At 36.3% G+C, this 26,659-nt stretch overlaps 1 protein-coding gene, 1 long non-coding RNA gene and 1 other non-coding gene across 3 annotated transcripts in view; 1 reads left to right on the top strand and 2 right to left on the bottom strand.

Annotated features, from left to right (window-relative positions):
* The window catches only part of LOC135118175 (uncharacterized), a 57,932-nt gene extending 42,581 nt beyond the window's left edge, over positions 1–15,351 (bottom strand). The window contains exon 1 of the mRNA XM_064039429.1: positions 14,962–15,351. Coding sequence (XP_063895499.1) covers positions 14,962–15,185 — 224 coding nt within the window. The 5' untranslated portion in view covers positions 15,186–15,351. The remainder of the gene's footprint in view (positions 1–14,961) is intronic.
* Positions 15,352–18,105: 2,754 nt separating this feature from the next.
* On the top strand, positions 18,106–18,253 carry LOC126054872 (U12 minor spliceosomal RNA). The gene has a single exon (XR_007511153.2). It is a non-coding gene; the product is annotated as a U12 minor spliceosomal RNA (small nuclear RNA).
* A 4,321-nt stretch (positions 18,254–22,574) lies between these two features.
* Positions 22,575–23,423, bottom strand: LOC135118230 (uncharacterized). The gene is made up of 2 exons (XR_010277447.1): positions 22,955–23,423; positions 22,575–22,782 (listed from the first exon to the last, which is right to left on the bottom strand). It is a non-coding gene; the product is annotated as an uncharacterized LOC135118230 (long non-coding RNA).
* Between the last annotated feature and the right edge of the window lie 3,236 nt (positions 23,424–26,659).

Below are 26,659 nucleotides of genomic sequence, written 5' to 3'. Positions count from 1 at the left end.
GATTTGGTTGAAATTAGGTATGTAGATAACCCTGCTACTTTATCAAAACACCACGTGCACGAAGCCGCGGGCGGAAGCTAGTACAAATATAATTCTGCCTGTATTTAAGTCTGCTGTCAATGGAATTCAGCTTAAAAATAACTGAAACTAAGGAAAAGTTGGCTTAAATAATTCCCTCTGTGATAATCACACTCACTCTTCTAAACTAATAAAATGTCACACTTGTAAAATTTTACAACTACCCACCGAAATTCAAATTTTCCGCTCGAGGTATTTTCTTAATTTCATTTCTTGGCAGTGGATGGTGCCAAGAATTGAATATTACTTGGAAAATCTACTTAAGTGTTATAATCATTAAAATGTTAGTGCGATCTTGATAGGCAAAAGAGATCTAGACTGTCATAGATAATAATTATCTTTGGCTTATATGTAAACTAGCTTCTACCAGCGGCTTCGCCCGCGTAGAGTTCGGTTATATCGCGTTTTCAAGAGAATTATTCAAAAGTCCGGGATAAAAACTATCCTATGTTCTTTCTCAAGGTCAACTCTATCACTGTACCAAATTTTATTAAAATCGGTTCATTGGTTTAGACGTGAAAGCGTAACAGAGAGACAGACAGACAGAGTTACTTTCGCATTTATAATATTAGTAGGGATCTGACTAGCAGTTCTACGCGGTTTCACCCACGTCCTGAGGGAATCACATCACAATCAGATTTCGGAGTGGTTTCGGAGCAAACAAACAAACTCAAAGTATTATACACTGTAAAAAAGGCAAACAAATAGAATTGTGTATTGTAAAATAGACAACTTTATTTTCATTCGCGACTTAATACCACACGCTGAAATTAAATATAACAGACATTTGAAAATAAACCCTTTACCTGAACACCGGCAATTTCCCAAGCCCTATAATTTTCACATCCCCACAAATTATAAATCAAACACTCTAGTGTTTAGCACTTTCAGATTCTAGCCATAAATTACAGTCTAGCCTGATTTCAGTCTAAAGGGAAAAGTCAACATGTATGGGTGAAAAATTAAAGGGTTTTGCCTTTGACAAGTCAGTGATGTGTCATTATTTATTGTGGTAGTCATAAAATGTCACTTGTAGTCGGAGAGCTAGCTACGAGAATGACAATATCATATTCATAGCAACCTAAAGCTAAGATTAAAAAATCTTTTTTTGCGATTCTTTTACCTGTGGCAACTATTTCATGAAACCTGGTTAGGCTGTAGCAGCTGCTTTCGAAGTATCCAGATATATTTATAATTAATGCCTTCTTCTTCTTCGGTCGTCATATCCGGGGTGGTAGCAAGCTTCACAACCCGTCGCCACTCTTCTCGCACTGTAGCTCTCCTTGCGCTTTCTTGAAGTGGACCATTGAGTGCCGTCTTTATTGGGTCAACCCAGCGCATCGGTGACCCAATGAATTCATGCCTAAGATCAACTAAATCTGTGTAAAGAAATATTCTTATTTTTTATTTACCTTCCTGCCAATAATAATATCTTTCTTTCTTTCTCCTGCCCTGTTCCCAAATTTTACTTGGGGTCGGCGCAATATGTCATTTTCTTCCATTTTCCCCAATAATAATATGTAGTTATGTATTTAGTTTGCGTTAATGAGAGGTTTCAGGCATAGCAACTACCACAAATACTTACTATACTAAAGCAAGTCTCAGAAATTAAGTGTACCCACAGTAAAACTGCTAGTAAAACAATACAAATTAACTAGATAGTATATTCAGTATCTGCATGTTTTTATGCACAGATCAGCAAGCCTGTGGCCGACCGGCTCAATTTGCATAATAAATTGTTGTACTCATCGATACTGGTACATTCCACTAGTAAATTGGTACGGGCCAGCACAAATTTGTATATTGTTATTAGAGAATTACGTGGTTAAGTTACAGTCAAGTCACCAGCAAATAAACCGCTCAAAGCATTGCTTACATGGGATAATTGACAGTCTTTACGGGTAGTCCAAAGCGAGTAAGTCTGACAGCCAGTCTTGGCAAGGGATCGTATTGCCCGGAGAAACCTGATGTTAAACAAATCAGTTTTTTTTAACTAAAAAAATAATAATTTCTTTTTAATTTGATTTTGCTTATTTTATGTGGCATTCCGCTGTTTTTTGTTTTTAAATAAACGTTTTTATCCTTTTCTGTGATTGTGTGTGTGTGATTCAACAATGAATCATGTTGTCTGCAAAATGATTAAAGTACGTTAGCAATATGATTGTAGAGCAGACTACCCCATGGATAGACCAATAAAAACCAATTAAATGTCATTGTCAATACGATAGGTCTTATAGTAGAAGCAAAATGCTGCGGTAAAAATTGCTACTGAGATTCAATTGCTATCCAATTATGTTATTAATTTAAGCAGAATCAAGCCCCAGATCTTAATACTCGGTTGAACATCTTTCTATATTAGCTTTCTATATGTATTACAGGTGGTATATTTTATCTAATTCCTATTACTCAATGTTCCGCATTATCACCTGTACTTGAGTGTACTAACATGAATATATTAGGCCGCTGCCTCGAATTTTGCGGGCAGCGGGGCGGCAGCGGCGGCGGCGCGGGCGGTCACCGTTTTGAATGGAGCTCACCGCTCGTTGCCCGCTCCCGCGCCGCTGTATTCGAGGGCCGGTCTATTTGATTATACGCGTAAGATCCTGCCGCTCCCGCGCCGCCGCCGCTGCCGCCCCGCTGCCCGCAAAATTCGAGGCAGCGGCCTTATTGCGTGTAACGTGGATAACTAGCGGCACAAAGCGGTGCTATTGTTTGTAAGCGCCTTGTGGACCGGGAGCCCGGGTGATGCTATCTGTCACCATCTGTTATCTGTGCTAATTGTTGAGTATTTAATGGATATAGTAAGTTCAACTCAGTCTTGCGCGCGGCCTTATGTGTGGGTAACCCTTGTACATATGTGGTGGCCTTATCGTAGACTTGACCACTTCATGAAATGACTCGACCATTTCATGAAATGGTCCCGTTTCATGAAATGTCTCACTGTCTATTGGCCACATCATGATGTGACTTGGGCAAATCAATGATGAGAAATCGTTTCTCGATATTCGCAACTGAAAGCTCGGCTTCTTCATGAAATGATCAAAATTAATTGATCACATCGTAAAATAGTTATGTAAATTGCCCCTAGGGGCGCTGCCAGCGCTTTATTTACGTTTGAAGATGGCGGCCGTTGACTGCATTGAAAATTCTCGCAGCGAAAAATTGAATAATTCGTTTGAGGAAGAAAGTGACAAAAGAGTATACGACGAAAATAATAATAATATAAAATAATTCTACGTTGGTGAATTATAACGTTTTTTAATTATAAGGCTATAAAACAAATAAAGAACGGTAGGGTGACCACGCCAAAGAAGTCCATGGACTATTACTGGCTGTCAAAATATGACGTTATGGAAACTGCAGATGGGGAATATCTTATATTTAAGAAAAAATGCGTCGACGATCCTACTATCCGTATAATTCCGATGGAGAAGTATTTTGAAATATTAAAGGAAGTTCATAAAACTGATGGACAAGATTAACGACTAAAAATGATTCAATACATTAATAATAGGTTTATATCCCAAAGAAACCCATTGAGCTATTTATTGACTATTATTGTGTTATTATTAATAATATATATGACAGGAACATACTTTGCTGTTTAATTTGCTTACTCCGAACCCCATGGAATTATTTACCAGCGATGTAACCCTTATAACCTCTTGCGAGTAGTAGCGAGTGTAGCATCCACCAGATACAAGAACCCACCGTTCTCAGAACGTATCCCAAACGAGTCAGCTGAGCGCAGACCTAGGTAAGGTGGGGAAACTCATCTACCCCTATAGTCTGCAACATAGTATGCAACAGTAATGTCCTCTTAGCCAATTATCGGCTACGGCGGCTGTTCTCATGTAAGGAGATTAGCCAACTGCGCAGGACATATTAGTACACAAGAATTTGCGAGGTGACACACAGACATAGGTGCACTCACTATTCCTTCACTTCCATAGCCCGATGAGACGGCAATCCAACATGACCGGAGAGAGATCAGGCGCAGGACCGACATTTACGTGCTCTCCGATGCACAAATACCAACTTCCAGGCTGCGGGGTGTTTCGTGAAAGTCTAAAACCCACAAAGCGATTTCGGCTCGACCCGGGAATCAAACCCGAGACCTCGTGCTTGACAGCTGCGCTTGCGACAGCTAGACCAACGAGGCAGTGAACCTACAGGTTACGTCATTTTAGATTACGTGTGCTCTATTTTAAGATTCCTTAAATGTTACTAAAGTTCCTATTTTATTTAAATTATTATGTATGTCGGACTTAAAGGACAATGAACAAGTTCTTACTCTTAATATTTGTAATTGAAGTTATGAAAAAAACCTAAGTTTTTTTGCCTCCTGACAATTTTGAGCTGTGAAAAATTTCACAACTACCAGATTTTATGAAATTAAACTCCAATGGGTCGACCCAAAATATTGTGGATTTATATTAAATATTTTATGGATACCCTATTATACCATACGGCCAGACATGGATGACAAAATCGAGAAATGTTGACGATTTAACGATCTGGTCAAATTAACATGAACGTTTCATGAAACGCAACCATTTCATGAAATGCTCAAGCTTTTCATGAAGTGGTCAATTCTACGATATGGCTACGACACATATACAGTGACTTTGTGTGCGTGACAAGAGGTACAGTCGGGTACAAATAAAGTTATTTAGGGGTTGTATACGGCTGTTTAAAGAAAAACAGTTATTACGTAATTTAATGTTTATTTATTTATAATGATTCTGAATCGCTACTTGAAAAATAAATGATGAATTTTCAGATTCGCTACTCTCACCAAGGTCAATTGTAAATTTTGACTCCATGTCAAAATGTCTACAGTATTCTTCTTTTTTCTTTTGTACATGTCGACAAGTATTACCCAACACCCCTTCATCAATTTGACTTACAGCCAGTTTCTTAATCAAAAGTAAAAGTCAAAGTAATGTCTAAAGTAAAAGTAACGGTCAAAATCAATTTTTTTCTATTAGTTTTGCTGTCACTTTAGCCTTGAAAAAACGAATTCGACCGTTACTTTTACTTTAGACATTACTTTGACTTTTACTTTTGATGAAGAAACTGGCCGTTAAACGTTCATTTATGAGTTTCATTATTTCCGTCTTATTTTGGTTGACATTATGCGAACGAAGCAATATATATTTTTTTTAATTCCCCACACATTTTGTTTACATTATTATACTAGATTATACGTCTTTTTACATTCTTAGTCCACACTTTTATTTATTGTCCGCGTACCCCGAGCTAGAAAATATGTAAGAAGTATTTAATTCATCTTAGACATTTCACCTCATTTATTTCTTATATACTGCCAATGTCAATTTAAAAAAAAACGTATGAAAAACGAGAAAATAATGAAAAACTGTAAAATGTAATAATAAAAAGCCTTAAACATTTTCTCCGTGAAGAACTAGATTTTCGTAAACGACTGTACCCATAACAAAAAGCGATAAGAACACGTCATCCTCGGACGACGTCACTGTCACACGAATGAAAGTTGTATATTTACAAGCTAACGCACACATAGGGCCGCGCGCAAATCTGAGTTGAACTATCTATAATAGGTTTAATTAAAAATAATACACGTTATATAAAAATACTTAGAGATTTGGAAAATTTAGTAAGGCATTACTCATTAGTAAAAAAAACGGCCAAGTGCAAAGGGTAACGAGCAAAACAATCATGTTTAAAACTCCCCTAAAATATTAGTTATATACTTGTTTTCAGTGCCTATATGTTGTTATAGCGGCAACAGAAATATGTGAAATTTTTAACAGTCACAGTTCATGAAATACAGCCTGGTGAAAGACAAAGGACACGTAATATAAAGAACTTAAATATTTTGTTGTTTCAGTAAGTTATAACTAATTAGTAAACAAGCTAAGCATAGTTATAAAATATATAAAATCTTCAAAATATGTTACAACAAGCCTATTAAAAAAACATAAATTACTTTATGTCTTAACAATTCGTATTTGAAAGGTCAATTAAAATGTATGCCTACTTAAAAAGATATAAATTAAAGTAGGTAATAGAAATGAAATCGTTTATAAAAACAACATTAGGATGAAAACAGACCCCCCTTGCTATATTTTGTGAATGGCAACATCTGGTTGGGGGCATGGCAGTGTCCAGAAAAGTTCAAAAGTACGCACTGCGGCTAAAATACTTTTTTTAGGTCATATTTAACTGAAAAAATATTTAGGATCGTAACGTTTGATATTACAAGAATAGGTCATATGGCAAACTAAACGTTTATTTGCGGGGAATATGTAATTTTTATAAAGAAGATATTGATGCTACAACAAAAAAAAATACTTATTAAAGTGAACTAAATAACAGTATGTAATTATTTTTAAAATAAATGAGAAAGAGAGAAATACTTTATTTAATCCCTCGAGGTTAGTAAAAATAATCGTTTTATAAATGTAAAAGTATTTCGAACGAATTTCATTTTTATTAATTAAATACAATTCATTAATCTCTTTTCTGTAATACAAATTAGCAATTAACAACACTTAATTTAATTGAAATACTAAAATTACAAAAACTTGGCGCAATTTTGGCCCTTTTGAAAAATTGTAATAACTCATTATGGAATTAGATTAACGTCGTACAAATAAGATTAATTCTTCAACAAATTGTAAATATTTAATTTCTTTGGCCATAAATCTGATGGGTGACATAATAACTTATAATAATATGTAATGCGTTGCCGTGACATAGAGAGGGGAAGAAAGGCGAGCGATTTAAATCATTAAAAAAATTGTTCTGTGGGGTCCAAATTTTTTGGTTAAAAACATAACCCGTTTTGACACTCGGGTAAAAAATATTAATTCTTACTTCTCAACTAGTTATTTTCAATACTCCTATCTGAGCGTATAAATACACCTTCACGACATAAGTGTTTGGGGAAATATGGGATAAGTATAAATGGTAAGAGTCTCGAGGTATAATTATCACCAAATAACTTATTTGGTCAGCCATTTGATGCCTCACGCATGCATAATAGTGTTTTGCTTGTAAAATTTTTACTGTTTCGCAGTCACCATTATAGCTAATTTTAAAACGACAAAGGTGTCTCACAATATTAGTTTTGAAAATTTATTTTGACAATCAATATTTTTTTATGACTAATGTTTAGTATACTCGAGTGAGATATGCCATATTTTCGTGCAGTACTACCAATTCTGTCTGTCCGTATGTCTCTCACGTAACGGCACCGTTAATAAGGAGTTTGGCCATAAATCATTTGCGGGGCATAATTAAATGTTGAATCTCTTTTATTCACACGGTAAATCAGTGGGCCACTTTTATTTTATGCCATAATGTTCTCGTTTAAGTATTATATCTATGGGGGCCTGTGGTTTTGTGCAACGAGTGCCATAGGTAAGTTGTGGTATGTTTTGTTTTAAGTTTGATGACTGTTTTAGTCCACATTTTAATTAGTTACTTGCTTCAAATTACTGAGTTTAACCGTCTTACCACAAAAACTTTTAAACGTCAGTTTATGCCTTGTCTAAAAAAATGTCAAATTATGACGTTGACATATGGTTCATTTTGCAGCCAAAATTTTATTAGACAAGTGTAAAACAGGGTTTAAAGTTTTTGTAGTAAGGCCATAAATGTTTAGGTAGATGCTCTTGAAGATAGCATTTGGTCTTCTTTAAGTGTCAAGTAATCTTGAAAATCTGTATTCAAAGGGAGAAGAAGGACCAGATAGGCTTTCAGCTACTGAACCGGTTCGAAAACTATTTTATTCAGTATCTCAATAGGTTTCAAGATACTTCAAATAGGATCACTCTTAGCCATTCTTAGAAAGACATCATCATCTGCCTAGCCTACACCTCTATAGGCATAGGTTTCACCTTCCAGTCTAACTGGGTGCATCGAAATACATACTGATACCCGGGCAATCTGATAAACCTTGGTAAGACGAGTATTCAAACTGGCTTCAACTGGCAACAAATGACAGCCGGAACCCACAATACAACGTGCTTTCCGAATCACCACTTCCACAGCTTTGAAAATCATCAGAGCCACTAGAGCAGAACAGATGCCAATATTACCGGTTATTCCCGGATATATCCGGAAATTTCCAGGTAAACGACTGCTATTTGTAATCAAAGAGCCGGTTAAGTCAATAATATGGTTCAATGTTATGATTGGAAATCAGTCCACCAGTTAGTGAGTTGAACTGACTTGTTTAACTAGGGTTTATATGTCAGGGTTAATGTTATGTGAAATACTATTTTTATAGAGAAAATTGGCAGAAAAAGTGACTAAAACCGAAGAGAAGACACTGGAAATATTTTACTGTAGAACCCATTTTAAAATGAAAAAATATTTTTTATGTGAAAAGATAAAGAACTATGACAGAATATCATATGATAAACTAAAAGGTTTACAAATATTGGAAACATTACAACAGTTTGAAGATTTTTTTGCCCTTATAAGTATTAAAGTTTTGGTAGAAACGGTGTCACCATGGATTTATTGATGAAGGCAATACTTAGCTGCACCGAGTACATGGGTATGAGAATATTAAAAAATATTTATTTCTTTAATACAGTTTTAAGACAGCCTGTAGTTTATATTATCATGTATGAATTGATAATTACTTGGTAAGCTTTTGGTGATTATTTTACATTACAAACATATAAATTACTGACTATTTATTATTTTTTATTATTATTATTTTTAGCCCATACTGTCCCACTGCTGGGCAAAGGCCTCCCCATCTTGCTTCCACACTTCTCGATCTTTCGACCGAGCCCACCAGTCTCGACAATAGGCGTCAAGGTCGTCACGCCATCTCTTCCGGGGCCTACCCCGGAAATTACTGACTAACATTATTATATTACCTAGACTCTATAGCGCCTATATTAACTTATTATTTTACACAATTCAACTCCGACCTATAATTATTGTTTAAACTTATAAGAACGCCATGTAAGCCTGTTAAATGATGATCGTTACCCAATATTCACAGTTAGTAGGGCAGTTACGTTATGTCTACTAACTGGTTAAGACTATAGGGTTAATTAGCAAAAATTGAAACAATTATTACTTACAAAGTACATATTTAGGGCAATAGGTTAGTAGTTTAAAGCTAAGGTTAGTTAGCTAAAGGTTTTGGTTAGGATGAAATATTCTGTTATAAAGACATAAACTGTATATGGTGAATAGTGAAGTAACTTAGTTGCTTTTTTCTTTCAATGTGAAACGACTGTATTAATTGTGATGGGCATAGCCCTAATAACTCTAATAGATTGAAGCCACAGGAAATAATATTAATGTGAAGGGCTAGATTATTTCCTAGGAAAGGATTCTAGGTACGGAATTCCATTAATTCCAAAGGGTTAAGATATTTAACCGTGAAACACAGTAAAATGCAGAGTTACTTTTGCGTTTAATTAATAAGGATGTTTAAGCGACAATAGTAATAAAAGTGCAAATTATTCCATGACAATGAATAATTAAATACCACAATTATTATATTGTTCCAATTATCATAATAAGGATTGAATTAATTACCAATTACTTCAATTGAGGATTCAAATTTATTCATTTTATATTCACAATGACAATATCTGTAATTCGGGCATCATTTATCATTTACTAGCTGTAAGCACCGTGTCAGGGAACAACTTTCCGCACCTGGATAAAAATTAGATTACACCTTTTCTCAAGCACTAAGTAGACTATCTGTGAAACCAATTTCATTTGTATCGGTTCAGTATTCTATTCTATTTTTGGATATGGCAATCCGTGTCGATGTCAATTCGACGATTCTGCCAATGACAAGTGGGATGACAAGCAAGTAGTGCTTTTAATGAAAAAAAAAAAAAGGAAAAAATTATATATTGATTTAAGACGGAGCTGTGGCCGATCTTGTGTAACTTAATGTGTTAGTAGGACGGCACTGAAACAAACAAAAATACATTTACGTATATAAAAATAACAAGAAAATGTTAGTAACACATAACATACATATACCACAACCATACAAACTGAGGCCTAAATATAGGCCACAGTTTATAATTTAATATTGTTTTGATGTATAATCATCAACAGCATCTGGAGCAGTTCTGGACAGGAGTGGGATAAGAGGGAACGGAAATTAGTAGGGAGAGGAATTTTAAGTTTTTGGAGACGACCATATAAATCAAAGGATGAGTTGTTAGGACAGTCAAAAAATATATGGTCCAGGGTACCCTCATCCAGTCCACACTCGCAGAGGGATGAATCCTGCACCCGAATTTTGCGCAGAAAGACCGGTGTACAACAGTGACCTAACCGTATTCTGCACAGGACTGAAATTACCCTTTTAGGGTATTTTTTAAATTTTGAAAACCACGGTTTTGGTTTTACAACCGGTTGAATGGCGAAATAAGAGCTACCCTTCTTTTTGCTGGAGATGTTCCAGCATTCCTGCCACGAGGTCTCAAGACTCAATTTAGGGAGGTTTAGCAGGTCATGCCCTTGAAGGGAGAAGTGTACAAGGTCAGCAGACTCAGATGAACACGCATCTTTGGCCAATGCATCGGCACATTCATTGCCCGCTATACCGCAATGGCTAGGAATCCAGACTAAGTGAACTTCTTTCTCTTGCCTAGTGCAGGAGAAAAGGGACTTTTTAATATCCAGGACAATAGGACAATGGAGTTTAGTTCTAAAGGGATTCTGGGATAGGGCTTGGAGACAGCTAAGGGAGTCAGTAAAGATAACTCCATAGCTAATCTCATGGGACTCTATAAAACGACAAGCTTCCAATAGTGCCACACACTCGCCTGTAAATACAGAAGACTCCTTCGGACATTTGAATTTCAAAATTATTTTAGAGTTCTGATAGTAAACCGCGGCTCCAGTACAGCCACCATTTGATTTGGAAGCATCCGTGAAGAACTTTTGAAACCCAATCCATCGTTCACCCAAAACCGCATTAAAGGCCGAATTTGCCGATGGGGAGTTTTTGGATATGCCAATGTTATAGAATATTTTAGGGGTGAAGCAAAGTACTTCATAGGGGTAATTAAATAGAGGAAGTCTGGGATATGGAGCAATGGGGGATTCTAAATTTTGAAAAAACCGGTATGCTTTTAGGAATAGGGGGATTTCTTTGTGTTCCCAATATTTGGAGCTGTGACAAAGAGTGTCAAGCTCTCTGAGTTTTGGGATGAGGGGGTGGGACGACTTGGGAATAACCCTGGATAGGAAACGGGAAGCAAGGTACTGACGTCTCAGGGCTAGAGGAGGTTCCGCGCATTCGACCTGCAAGGCGTTAATAGGCGACGACTTCATGCAACCTGAGATGATTCGAAGGCATTGAGATTGAATCCTATCTAAACCGGCCAAGGCACCTTTGTTGCTTGGAATCACCAAGTGTGACCCATAGTCCAGGATACTGCGGACTAAGGCATTGTAGACCAGTTTCATAGTGAAGGGATGGGCCCCCCACCAGACACCAGCGAGAGCTTTTAAGATGGAGATTGCTCTTTCGCATCTTTGGATCAAATAGTTAAAGTGGTGAATCCCGGATAATTTTGAATCTAAGAAAACGCCTAAAAATTTTGTTTTATTATTTATGGGAATATCTTGTCCTTGAATGTTAACTGAGACCTGAGGGATCAGTAGTTTTCGGGAAAAAATCACTACCGAGCTTTTTGGGGCGGATAACGTGAGACCATGGTTCAAAAGCCATGTGTGCAGAGAGTCCAGGGAGAGACAGAGAGATGAGGCAGCGTCCGCAATAGATGAATTTACTACATACAACACTAGGTCGTCCGCGTATTGTAGAAGGTGGCAGTCACAATTAAGGCAGGAGCCAATGTCTGCTGTATACAGGTTGTATAGTAGTGGGCTCAGAACTGAGCCTTGGGGAAGGCCCTTCCACGTCTGTCTCACCTCAAATACCTCCCCCTGCACTCTGAGCATCAAAGAGCGAGACATGAGGAGTGCGCATATACATTGTACCATCTTACCCGGAATCCTCAGCTGTTGCAATTTTTGCCTGAGAACTGGAAGAAGGACGCTGTCGTATGCGGAAGAGATGTCAAGGAAAGTGGCTACAGCAGATTCATTTTTGGAAAAGGCTGTACGGATATCAGTAACCAAAATTGCCACACTGTCCATGGTGCTAAGCCCCTTTCTAAAGCCAAACTGATGGCTCGGCAGTAAATCCCTAGACTCCACCAACCACTCAAGTCTATTTTTAATTAAATGTTCCAATATCTTGGCCAACACTGAGGACAAAGCAATTGGTCTAAGGCCATTCGGATCATCAGCAGTCTTGCCGGGCTTCAAAAGGGGAATTACTATCTGAGCTTTCCACTGTTCAGGAACCCAACCAAATTGATAACAATAATTTAATATTCCTAAAAAATACTTTTTTGCTTCAAAACCAAAATGAACTGCAAATGAGTACGGTATGCCGTCTATGCCAGGGGCGGAATCCCTAACATGACGTAACACCGCATCAAGTTCCTCCAACGAAAATGGTTCATTCATAGGATCGTCCAAAATATTTACAGACGGGAGCAGAAGTTCTGAGGAAGAAGGAACATAGGCTGGAGCAATTTTGTCGAAAAAGGATTCAGCAGTTTGTCTCGAGATAGGGAAGAGATAGATGGGGAGCAGCCTCGCCTGAAACGATTAATGCTCTTCCAAACTGCTGAAATAGGAGTGGAAGGGGATAGAGAAGTGCAAAACTTAACCCAACCGCGACGTTTCTTCTTGCGAAGAAGCCGCCGAGATTGAGCTAACACTCGTCTGTACCGTATAAGATTGACGCTATTCATCGCATCATTGTACTGTTTTTCGGCCTCTTTTCTTTCTTTAATAACCGATGTGCATTCCTGATCCCACCACGGGGGTGACGGGATTTTATTTCTGGCACAGTTGCGCAACGGAAAGGTAGAGTCTGCGCTTGAGGTAATGGCCGAGATAAAGCCATCGTAGCAGCTCTTAGCATGGCAGTGACCAGAAGAATCTTGGAAACTTGAATTTAAATTTGGAAGCATACTAATTTTCCCCTCCAGTAAAGATGCAAACTTCGACCAATCAGGTTTGGACAAGTTGTACTTCAATAGTGGAGGAGAAGTTTTCTAAATAAGTTTTATTAATTAAAGTTACAACAATGGGGAAATGGTCGCTACCATGCGTCAGAGTAGTACATTCCCAATGAATTGATGCCGCCAACTCAACTGAACAGAATGTGAGGTCTACACAACTCTTTTGCTGTCCTGGAAGGGATCTACGAGTAGGGCTACCATCATTTAAGATGCAAAGGTCTAAATCATCCAAGATTTCTACTAAACCTTCCCCAAACGAATCACAACGATTGGAGCCCCATCTAAAGTGGTGACAGTTGAAGTCACCCATGACGAGCACAGGTCCTACTATGCTATTCAAAATGTCCCTAATGGTGGTTAAAAACCTACGCTGAGGATGGGAAATATACACCGATAAAACAGTGATACCCTCAATTCTACACGCAACTATATTCATATCACCATCCAGAACCGGAAGGGACAAGGTGGAGAGGGGGACACGATTATTAACAAGGAGAGCCGACCCTCCATAGCCATCAGATCTGTCACATCTGAGAATATTAAATAGTGGTATATTAAAACTGAGACTCGGGGTGAGCCAAGTCTCAGCTACAGAGCAAGCCAGAGGCTTGAATTTGTTGAGGAGGAATATGAGGTCGTGCTTTTATGCCACACGCCCTCACATTCCATTGAAGGAATACTTGGCGAGGCGCCATTTCTAATGTTTGATAAAAGGTTAGTTAATTGGTAGGCAACGTTGGACGGTAATTGGGTATTATTGGTGGATAGGATTGTAGATAGAAGTTTAATAAGTATATCTATTATTGAGGAAACATTACTATCAATGAATGGGTTATTCAGAGCGCAGCCATCAGGCTGTGAAGGTGCAGGGGAGTTAATAATCTGCTGATGGGCAGCTTTATCATAAGAGGGAGATAGAGGGGCATGGGTCCTTGGCTTAAGGAAAACAGTTTTGCGGTATGACTGAGTGGGGGCGGGAACTGCTTTTGCAGCATTCGCATAATTGCGAGAAGCAAGTGGGACAGATTTGCTAGCTTCAGCATATGAAAGGGACTTCTCAGCCATAACCGTCTTAATGGCCTTCTGTCTACCCAACTCCGGGCATGACTTGCTATTTGCAAAATGATTCCCTGAGCAGAGCACACAGAATGCCTCCGCCTCAGAAGTGCTGCAACCATCACCAGGGTGATCATGGCCGCACTTACTGCAGCGAGGCTTGGACCGACACACTAGTTCCACATGACCAAACCTGCAGCACTTACGGCACTGGATGGTGGGATAAACATATTGCTGAACTGGAAGGGAAGTGTAACAGCAAAAAACTCTTTGAGGCAATACTTGGCCATCAAAGGTAAGTACACATGTCTCTGTTGCCTTGAATTCAGTTACTCCATCTATAACTACTTTCCTGCTTATGCGACGAACTTTCAGGATTTCACCACAACCTGAAGGGACCTGTAAGTATTTTTGGGCTTCCTCTTCATTTAAATCTGTGGGAACACCAGTCACAACTCCCATCCTAGTTATATTAAAAGTGGGGATTGAGGCAACATAGCAGTTCTTATGTAAAATGCTGTTGATAATAAATGAGTTTGCATCCTGAGGGGATTTAAACTCTACAGACACACGGTTCCTACCAACTTTTTTAACACCATCACGGACAACGTTAGTAATATTATGTTTTTGTAGGAATATTCCGAAAGTAACAGGGTGTAGAGAGGTACCGGCGTTAGGCTGGGGCTCCAATCGAGAGACATGAACGATAAAAGGTGCCTTATCAGTAGCTGAGTACCTGCTGCGGCCAACTAGGTTCCTTTGTTGTTTGGATGGCGGGGTTGACACGCTAATGTTAGCATCATCTCCGGAGCGTTTCCTGGTATACGAGGTTGATGGGGTCTGGGAGTCCGCGATGCTGCAAGCAACATCAGCGAGTTGGGATAGCGGATAGTTGGGGGAAAGAGGAGCATATGCAGAGATGTCTGGAGGATCGGGATCGGGAGGTTTATTTTGATCCATTATGCTTATAAACAACTAGTAAGTTACCGAAATAACAGTACACCACTGGAGACAAACACAAGGACAACACACAAACACAAAACTAAGTCACAAAAGTTCACCAAAACACTTAAAACGGCTGAAAATTCTAGGCACACGTGCTAACCAAAGACACTCTGTGGCGAGAATCTATCGGTTCAGTAATTTTGCGGTGAAAGCGCGACATACAGACATTTACTTTTGCATTTTTAATATTTGTAGATTTTTTATTTTATTAGATAGGAACAGTAAACAGCTGGTATACGTTACAGAAATAAACATATAAAAGTTAACAATATTCTAACCCACAACACTGTTCACAAATTACATGGTAACCCATCCTCTCATTGACCGTGGAAAGCATAGCTTAACTACAAACATAGCAGTTACCCATTTAACCACGAGCCACCCTTTTAATCCTAAGACAGATTACTTTAACTGTAACTGTGTTGTATCTGTCGGCCACCAATTAAAGGTAACGTTAAACATTTGGTTTATCTGCAGTTACCATCTGTTAATTAGTCGGTTTAGATTTAACTGTGAAATGAATTTGTTGGTTTAAATCTTTAACGGTAATGGTTTGGGCGAAGTTTTGTGAGGGCCTTTTATAGAAGTATTTTAAGTAATTAAGTTTTAGGAAGATAGATAAATTGATGATTTAATCAGCACAAACAATAAATGTAGAAAGAACTGGCCAAGTGTGAGTCGGACTCGCGCACGAACCACCATTATTCCGTACCATTATTTATAAAATGTGCAAAAAAATCACGTTTGTTGTATGGGAGCCCCCCAAAAATATTTATTTTATTCTAATTTTCAGTATTTGTTGTTATAAGTAGCGGCAACAGAAATACATCATGTGTGAAAATTTCAACTCTCTAACTATCACGGTTCATGAGATACAGCCCGGTGACAGACGGACGTACTTACGGACAGAGGAGCGAAAACAATAGGGCCCCGTTTTACCTTTTGGGTACGGAACCCTAATTAATGATTTTATCAGCACAAACAATAAATATCAGTTAAAAGAAAAAAAACTGCGGTTTCAGTCGCGTCCTAAATGAACTATTTGCCGCAACCGGACAAAAAGTGTCTTAAGTAAGTATTATTTCGATATTGAAAAACAAACCCCAATGCATCTATTTTTACACTGCCGGAGATAAAATTTCACATGCCCGTTTTAATTGAATCATAATTTCTAACAATACAAAACATAAATATATAAATAAAACCTAGCAACTAAAACAAAGTAATTAGACCGGCCTTATAACAGTTTCAGCGAAACTCTAAGCAAATAAGAGAAAACTCCATGTGACGGGAACAATAAAAATCGGACATAATTACAAAAGTCCGGAAAGTTTTAACGTAACAAGCTTCTGTTTTCTTTCTAAACGTCAGTTGGCTTGTTTTTAGTTATTTTCGTGTACAATTTATGCACATAAACTGGGCTTAATTTGTTTCTTTTGAGACCTTGTAAAACAAGGTAAAATGGTACCTACTCTAAAAGTATATTTATTTAAAGTAGGTATTTATGAACTCATTTATTGTTTATGGAAGTCGGAAAAGGTATACTAACCGATGTGATGAAATGTAATGTATGTTACATTAGGTACGAGTAACTTCTTTTAATGATTAATTAACATTATGTATACTAGTCATATAATAATGAAATCTACTTATCCATAGCAAAGAAAATAAAGATTATTGTATGTAAAAATTAACTTAAGCACAGGTTTATATTTTCTTACTTATATTTAAAAACTGACGAGTTTGTTTCAATTCCTACTCTCAGGAACTATTGCACTGATTTGATTAATTGTTTCTCCATCAGTGTCAGATATCCCGTTTATCGAAAACTATTTATCCGCGTGCTCGGGCACGGTTTAAAACTACTAAAATAAAAAAAAATAACTATCTTCCTAACTGCCTTAAACTGACAGCCAGAAAACTAAGAAACCCGAACTACCAAAGCGACATTGAACCACTAATCCAAGATTAACCTGCGATCCTTTCACCCTTAGTTAAAGATATCGATTTTTACTTAACTATTATGTAATCTTACTAACTAAGAGAACTGATAGACCCGGAAAGCGAACTCTGGACCCTACGGAAGTGGTTGGTAATGAAGTTGGTACGAAGGTGGGTAGTTGTATAATTAATGGGCTAGGTATTTGGTACAGTCATTTGTTTTCATTATTGTTCCGATTTTGTATTGGTAAAGTTAAATCATTTAGGTATCACTACATAGTATAAAACAAAGTCGTTTTCTCTGTCCCTGTATCCATATGTATGATTAAATCTTTGTAACTACGCAACGGATTATGAGGTGGTTTAAGACAGAGTGTTTGAAGAGGAAGGTTTATATGTAAGTAGGTATAATGTAGTGTTTTTAGTATCAGCATTGCACCCGTGGGAAGCCGGGGCGTGTCGCTAGGAGGTAATAGTAGTAATTAGTAAGTAAGCATTTAAAGTAAAAGTAGTAGGCAATTAAAGAAAGAAAGGAAGGCGAGGTATGTAACCCCTTGATACATTAGCTATCTGAAACTGAAAGAATTTTTAAAATTGAACCTATGGCACAGATTTCTTAAAAACTATTAGGAACACCAGTTGTTTCTGCGATTAGCGCGTTAATATTAACAGACTTTTTAGCTTTATGTGTATAATTTATATTAGTAAGATGACTTAATCATGTATCATTTTTCGGCTTTATCTCTAAAAATAGTTTAATAACTATTCACACATCTAAAGAAACAATAAACTTACTAAAACAAAACAATATCTAAAGTTCAGCACAAAAGTTTGACCCTTCGCTCGATAGATGGCGTTGTACCACCCCGCTGAATCGCGCTATGGTTTCGTTACCGCGTATCCTATAGGTTTGAGAGCGCGCGCCATTTTCTTCGTGCCTCAATCTATTGAGTAAGGAAATTATTGGGCCTTGGTAACTCTTGGCAATGTCCTATTAGGGCGAACGTATTTTTGTAAGGTATAGGTCGTCCTGTGGACTGTTCGCCTACTTTGCGAGCGGTTCCGGTGAAGCGATCTGGCCTTGTAAATATTTAAAAGAAAGTAATCCGAATTATCCTGAAAAACAATCCAAGTAATAATGAAAATAATTCTAGTAAATAATGTTACAAAAAAGTAATATTTTTCAGGGAAATTAATTTAGTTATGGAGTTTAGTATTTAAGTTTTATTTGGTAACGATACTAGCGCCACGTGGACTTTTATGGAACTAACATTCTACTAAACTTAAGTTTGTTTATGAGTATTTTGGATAGAGAGAAACTTAACTGGTGGTGGCTTATTGGAACCTATTTTATAAATGAGTATTCGTGGGCGTAGCAGATGGTTTTCATAAAACATTTCGGTATATCTCACTGAAAATTATAATAACTGTTCTACGTGCCGTTTATTGAATTAGACTAATATAATGGAATAACACTACATACATATACCTAGTGCCAAAACATATGTTTACAATGGCACAATTTAAGTCTAAAATAACAATCTAACCACCACTAGATTTCGCCACTGATCATTTTCAGTTGCCCATTACATTAAATTACTCAAATTAGTACAAACCTTTTTTTTCTTTTTTATAGGAAATCATCAAATGACGCCGCCCTCTGTTGGTTAGCAGCGTGAGGGAGTGTCAGACTCTTACTGACTAAAACCCATTATGTTCCTTTTTAACATAAGTACAAAACTTATTACAATTCTGTACCGATCACCTACATAACACAAACGATTGTCAATGCAAAATACATCTAACTGGTTCAAAGCCATCTTAAGACAATCCGTTAGGGCATAACCATCGCCTTATTAGCTAAACAATGGTATTCCGTTATAGACTAGCCTATACTTAGTGCTTACAATTATGTACTCGACTTGTTAGGTGTCCTTATAGATGGAGAGCGTGTGACTGCCGAACCTTCGTTGTTTCACCACAGTCAAAAGATGGTGTTAGGTTATTTTTTTTTATTATCTTTCAGAACAATTATTTGAAATTTTTATTATTGTTATTTGAAATTCAGAGTATGACTGTACATCTTCCGCAAATTAATTTAGCGTTCCCGAGGTAAACCATTTCAATATCTGCGAAATTGTTTGTACAGATCTTGTTGAGAAACTTTGCTTGTCCGAATTGAAAAAATACTAACAAAAAGCTACTCAAATGCGTGAGGCTTCCAATGATCTAACTTCAGAAATGCAAAGTTAATTGGCAAGAATTACTGTAGTGTACCTATAGTTCAACCTATTTGATCATTGATAATGCCGTGCGTGTAGCGAGCGTAATAATAAACTCTTATAAAATAGCTCTAAATTCTTAATTTAAGATCAATTACCATCGACTTATCGCGAAGTAGAAGTTCAATCTACTTACACAAAGTTACAACCTATATAAAATAACAAAGGTCTGACAGTCTCTGCCTCTTGGTCTACAATGTGCGCTGGGTGAAACGTGTAGGCGTGTTCGTGAATTATAAGTGTAAGCCTAAGGTTAGGTTTTATTACAGTCTGGCGCCTGTAGGGTTCTTTATTTTGATTTGTGTTGAATATAGACGTGGGCAGGTGAAAGTTGGGAATGTAGGATCTAGAGTAAGTTGTGTGCCTGATAAGTAAGGTTGCGAGTTAACTTTATAGAAACTTAGAAATCCTTTCTTTATATGAAATTCCTTATTGGCATATGTGAGAAAGTAATTCTGTCAGTAGATGAACTTACAGATATTCTACAGCCTGAGAAAGGACACTTTTTAGGGGTACTGTAAGTAGTTATCTCAGGACGTAGATGGAACCATAGGGAACAGCTAGTATTAAATATATGGTTCAATGAAAGTTGACTGTATTGGAAATTGGTTCAGTAGTTAAATGTTAGACTATGATAGAAAAACCTTTATATATTTTAAACATATGCATACGATTAGCCTAATAAAAACACGTTTAGTATTTGAAAGAGATTAAATGGTGTGAATGTTACGTGCATTCCGTAATTTAAATATTATGACGAAAACGGACGCTTTGAAGATGTAATTTGTACGAACCTCAACAGCTACACAATTAAATTCGCTCTCTTTGTAATATGGGGCTTTTAGCACAGCGGTTCGGATAATTATATCGGATTATACACACTTAATGTATCATTGAGATTGTATATGACCTATATGATTGTATGATATTAGTTGACAAATAAATGGATTCAAAGTAAAATCAAGTAGCTTCAGCCAGCATCCCGTCATCCCGTGGGAACTATCTAGTATATAGCATTCTTTGATAAAAGAGCTATCTAACACTGAAATATTCTTTCAAATCGTTTCAGTACTTACATACTCATACAATTAAACGTCTCTGCTTAATAATATAAGCATAAGCCTAATTAGTTAAATTAGGCTCAGGACGTCAGATAGGGCACAGTCGCTCCTTGTAAAACATAGCTGCATCAAGTTAGACTGGAAGCCGACCCCAACACAGTTGGAAAAGTCTAATTAGTTAAAGTTGCTCCTCACCCGATTCCCAAAAAAATTGAGACGACCACTAAATATTATTAAGGTATGTCTTTTGACATATTTAATCTGTAGCCATGCTTCATATCGGTTTAACCATTTTCACCGAAAGTTTCACCAATAAATAAATTCAATTTTCTAACAGACGTGCAAAGAAAAACGTAACTTCAAATACGAGAGAGTATTTTATCACGAAAAAAGATTGTAAAACCAAATCGCCGGTTTCCCAGCTCTAATGGAAAGGTTGCGGGCCGCAGCCGCAGTTAATTAGCGGGCCGCACTGTCCGAGCGTTGGGCTGCCCTGCAATGTGTACCGTAATGATGACTGTACTTACTAAAGTACAGTTTTTTTGCTGTTGACCTATTTTTTGAGGGGCTCAAGTAGTTAGGTAGGAATTCGAAGCCTGTGTTTTTTCTTTCAAGATGTAATAATATTTTCCTGTAGTGATTTACAAATACACTGACATATTAACATGAACGACATATTATGCTGCACTATATTAAAGAGAATAGCCTGATACCGAAACGCTAATTTTTAACAACTAAGTAACCTCATTCCATTTAAGTATGTCATAAGTACTTACTTGTGTTAATTTCTGTCCCAGATATACCTATCTACTTTTGATAAAGACTTTGGTGTGACATGTAACGTTTGATCGTTTAGAAAATCTTAGCACTTTTCACAGTCTATTTTTCTTTCAGTTATAACATAAAACAGCTCACAAAAATCTTTGGTTAATAGCAAAAATTAAACCCAAAAAAATCAAATTTACATTTAATACCCTTTCTCATAAAGGGTGTTCTTATAATCTCAGCATATAACGACATATTAGTCCATAAAAGAAATTTCAAAAATTTACTGCGAAACGTAAAAATTTACGATATTAGCCTATTCTGTTTCATTGATGTTCATGTAGAACATTTTGTAATAAAGAGAAGACTTTTCAATTTACCCTGATTTTAGTATCGCGGCGTATTATGTGGGAACCGGGAAGTAGCTATAAGCTATTTTATTTCGTCGTGAAAAAAGATTCTTAACATGTGTTGATATGTCTATGTATGTTGCATATGTTGAAATGGTCTTTTCTATACTTTCTATACCTCTATGTCTACATTAATATAGAGGTTTTTTTTGTTTACTGGTGATTTCGAAACTACTGAACCGATTTGAAAAATACTCACTATTGGAAAGACTCGTGTCCTGAGGAAACTTCTCGTATTGGGATAAAAATAAAATAAAACCTAATCCCTCTTATTATAAAAACTGCCGTAAGTAGTGGTTTAAACCAGACTGAAGACGTCTTGGTTTGTTACGGTACTTACGATAGTCTTTACATCCTTATTACAAAACGTAGACTAAGAGAAGACTGATTAGTACTTCGATTTGTCTGGTGTGTGTGTGGTTCAAATAATATCCACAGATTATAAGCAACAAATATTTAAATCATTCGTTCAATCGTTCCGAATTCTGTGCGCCGTTCCTTTTTACATTATTTTGTTAAGTCTATTTTGATGAAAAATTAATAACTATGATAATAAAAAAAAATATCTCTGCAGTTGAATATATTACTTTTTATTATTTAAAGGTAATTTTATATTTCTAGTATCTTTTAACGATATACCTACATGATCCAATTATTCTCTTTTAAACAACTATCGAGTTTGCGCGTATAACGGAACGTCAGCGCGCGTATCCGAGTTATGTTTTGTTTTTAGGTTAGAAATAACTTGGATTATTTTCATCCCGATTTAAATGATTAAATAAGACGTTGTGCATCTAATTAGAACCTCTTCAAAATTAAGTGCACAATAACTTACACACAGAATATCGTGTGCATTAAATTACCAAAAGAAAATGAAACAACATAAAAGTACAAAATTATATTTTATTCCGATGTCTATTTATACAGTCAAACGCACTGATACATGTTGGACACTGTTCTTCATCACACAATCTTGTTCCCATGCTCATCTTGGCATTTTTGTACCTACATTTTAGCAAGCTTCCAGTCTTTTACAAACATTGCATATTACTGGCAAAGATACGGCGTGCAAAACGCCAAATTAGTCTTGAATCTGTAAATAAACAGTAAACTGTATGATAATCTGATATATTTTCGAAGTTTCATCAAAATCCGTGTGGTAGTTTATGCGTGGAACATAAACAAACATCCACAATAAAAACTTCGACTCTTATATAATTATTAGGATGTTTTGGCAACTTACTTGCCCTGTAAAGGCTACGTACCTTATGGCGAGCCCAGTTGAGCATCATAGGATCATCATGGATTATCATCATGCATTCAATTGACTATTATTTCGAAAAACATAAATCGATATTTATATCGAAAATTGTCGTCAGATAATTTGAAGAGATTTTGTCGATGACGCACACTGTTGGGTCCCCGGACACTCTCAATAGTATTCTAACACATCCAAGTATTCCAAATCACACATATTTATATCCACTTTCGTTTTTTTCATCACAAAACAAATAACCTCAAAAGTAAATAATGTCGGAATTTGACGTTTGTCGACTAAGTACTGCAGTTAAACTAGGGGGCTCGATGGTTTATCTTTTGTACTACAGATAGTAATAGGACTTGCGATAAACTGCGTTTTGTAATAACGTTTTTTCAAGGTCGTACTTACAGCTGGATTAAAGGTAGTACAAAAGCCGATACTTATTTGATACCGCGTTTTATAATAAGAGGGAATATGTTACTCGGGGACGGTGTAGCTTTCCGTAGTGAGAATTTTTATCAGTTTTATAAAAAGTTTTTTTTTTCCAAAATTCTCCATAAAAATATACAAATATATTTTTGCTATTATGTATTATGTATTATGTGTAACTTGTTCGACAAAGGACCAATTAAAAGTTGTCTCGCTTCAGTGTGGTGACATAGTATAGAGCAAACAGTAGGACAACTTTGTTTAATTCTTGTTACATAAAGACATAGGCAAAAAGGTTGGTTAGGTACCCTAAAACTGGGTAGTTATTATCACCTGCCTAGCCTTTCAAAAATATAATTAATCCTTTACCTTACCATAATCATATCGTTTAACATCTTAAAATAAGCGTCACCTTTATTTAACTCTCCCTCTCTCTCTCTGTAACCGGTTCATTTCTTTTTTTATTAATGTGTAATCAAAATTGATAGATAGATATTCAACTTGGTGTGAAAATCTGTGACGTCATTGTTCACATTTTTTTACAAAATTGCATAGAAAGTAACCGTTTTTGACCGTTCAATGAAAGAATTTACTTTAACGTTGTTAACTACCGTATTGTGATTTTTGTTGAAACCGTTAATTATTTCAAATACCAGAAAAGGTTGCTTGTCCACTGACTCGTAGCAAGGCACAAAGATTACATAAAATCAGAAACAACTTCATGAAACCAATGGCTATGTTTATGATAGACATAAAAGGAACGAAATGTATTACTGTATAAACTACACTGTGTCACCCACAACTATGTAAATGTACTTGAAGGAGAACCTTTGATGCGTAATATCAATAACTTTAAAATATTCGTCTTTTGATACTTATTGCTTCGTAAGTTTCAACTAACTTTTACTGGGACAATTGTCAATTATAACATTCAAAATAGATTTCTGTCTAGCTTCTGTCTTTTCTATTGTGTAATGTTCTATTGGAACATTTTTACGGACTAAACTTTTGTTTAAACATGTATGTAGGAATACTTAGTACGATGTTTACATACTTATTATTCATAGTTTATATCAAGCTAGAATTTTCATAAGCGTCTCGTCAAAATTTCACTTATGATTCTCGTCGAAATTTAATTTAACTTCAACTTCTTTAATCAAGTTAACTTTATATGTATACATATATAAAATATATAAAAGTTAGTATTGAAAAAAACCTAAGTTGGTCACAAAACTTTGATCTGAATTTCTTAGCTTTAGACCACCATTATTACTGCCAAAGATCTAAGAAGGAAATACCTACCTCATTATAAAATGGTTGCCCATTACACCATCTTTTAACCGACTTAGCAAAAAGGAGGAGGTCCTTCATACTCAGGTAACGAAGTGAAATTATTCATCAAGCCAGCATCTACGTGACAAAGACAGATAAATTGCCGCTTCACCGTCAGACTCCAAATTAACTGGAGCTGACAACTAATTTGTTAAACAGCAAACAATTAGTGCGATGTAGTTACAAACGTGTGCTGAATGAAAACTTCCTATTGGGCTACTAGTGTACGTACAGTTCCCATTTTCAATGCTAGGGGTGTTTCTATAGGAATATAGCTTGCTGCACTACCTATCTATTATATACTCTACATATGTATGTATATCTACACTATAATATAATAAGCAGGATACACTGTTTTGTTTGTTTGCCCCCTAATCCCCGGGTGATATAGGCTATATTTTATCTGATTTGTTGTCATATATGTATCGTTTCTGAAAGGGCATACTTTTAAAGGGATGAATAACAATAAAATTGAGTTGTATCTACTTGCGATCTATTCCCGGTACTTTCTTGACAAAGTGTATTAGGTATACACTCTGTCAAGAAAGTACTGAGTAGATACTAAACTTAATTTTAAGCTGATGGTTACCGATAAAGTGTCAATTAGTTATCTTATAGTTAATGTTATCTGCCAGATAAAGACTGCTTATTTTTTTTGCCAGATACTTATTGCTATCCGAGACCTGTGAAACCAAAAGTTATAGGTCTTATTGTCAGACAAGTTCCTGATACGCTATCAGAGACTTTATCAATAACTGGCCATTTCTATTTCTAAGTACATATCTTTCTTTCATTACGCAATAAGCAAGATAGTCTACTATAAACATTATCTAACATTCCTTCCGCATACTATTTCTATCGCGGAAGGGTAAAATAAAAAGTATTTTTACTTCAAGCAAGATGCGTTTAAATTAAATTCAGTTAGTGTAAATGATCTGCTTGTTTAATGCACCGATGTGGAGGGTATTTTTAGATTTTATGTTTTTTGTGGGCATAGATTAAGTTTAGTAAGTATAGAGAAGACAGTTCTAACAGTAACTTTTTGAAAATTTGTATAAGGCTATTTTCTTGTAATATTAATATTGCACATTGTTGTTGTAGGTCTAGGAGCCGACTAACACTAAAATGAAATGAAATCGTTTATTTTGCAAGTTGGACATTACATCACTTTTACGCGTCATTTTAAGAATGTTGGGGTTGGCATTTCCTAACTGACTGATCCCTGAGAAGAAACGCCGAAACAAACTCAAGGGTCATAGTCTCTTTTAAAGTCCAAACATATTATGTGAGTGTCACCATGTACGCGGTACTAAAACTCACTCCAAATACCTGTCGGGAAAAAAAAAGTAATATCTTGATATTTTTTTATATTCGACATCCGTGTTTATTAGTACCTAAAAGTAAATATATTTCTGTTGATGACACTAAATAAATATGTATATCTGAAATTCCTTACAAAAGAAGCGTCTCGTACACATTGACATCGAAATTGAACATCCTTTCGATCTAATAGGTTTTCAGGTCAAGAACCGAGTGTCGCGTCTACAAAATAATCTATGTAAAAAATTAGATTACACGGCACTCAAAGTTCAGAGAGGAGCAATAAACGCAGAAGCGATTCTTTGATCGTGAACACGCGGTCGCGTTTCATTCGAATTCAACATAATATCATAGTTCATAGTGGTGTACTTTGATGTTCTCGCACAAGAACACTTTGATTGACTTTGTGCTTCCTCGTGTACAAAAGTACAAATGTTTTTATTTCTTTTTCTAAGAAATTAGGGTTTTCTGGTTTTTGAGTAGGTACCTACGAGTATATTTTAGTTTGTTAGGTATGTTTTTGAATAGACTTGCTTTAGTCAGCGGTTTCACCCGAGACTTGTAGATAGAAAGTTGCCTTCCATAGAATAAACGGGGCTATCGAATACTGAAATATTTTTTTCTAATC

This window comes from Helicoverpa armigera, chromosome 19 (assembly GCF_030705265.1).
Source record: "Helicoverpa armigera isolate CAAS_96S chromosome 19, ASM3070526v1, whole genome shotgun sequence".
Classification (NCBI taxonomy): domain Eukaryota; kingdom Metazoa; phylum Arthropoda; class Insecta; order Lepidoptera; family Noctuidae; genus Helicoverpa; species Helicoverpa armigera.
This window is presented reverse-complemented; position numbering and strand designations above follow the sequence as displayed.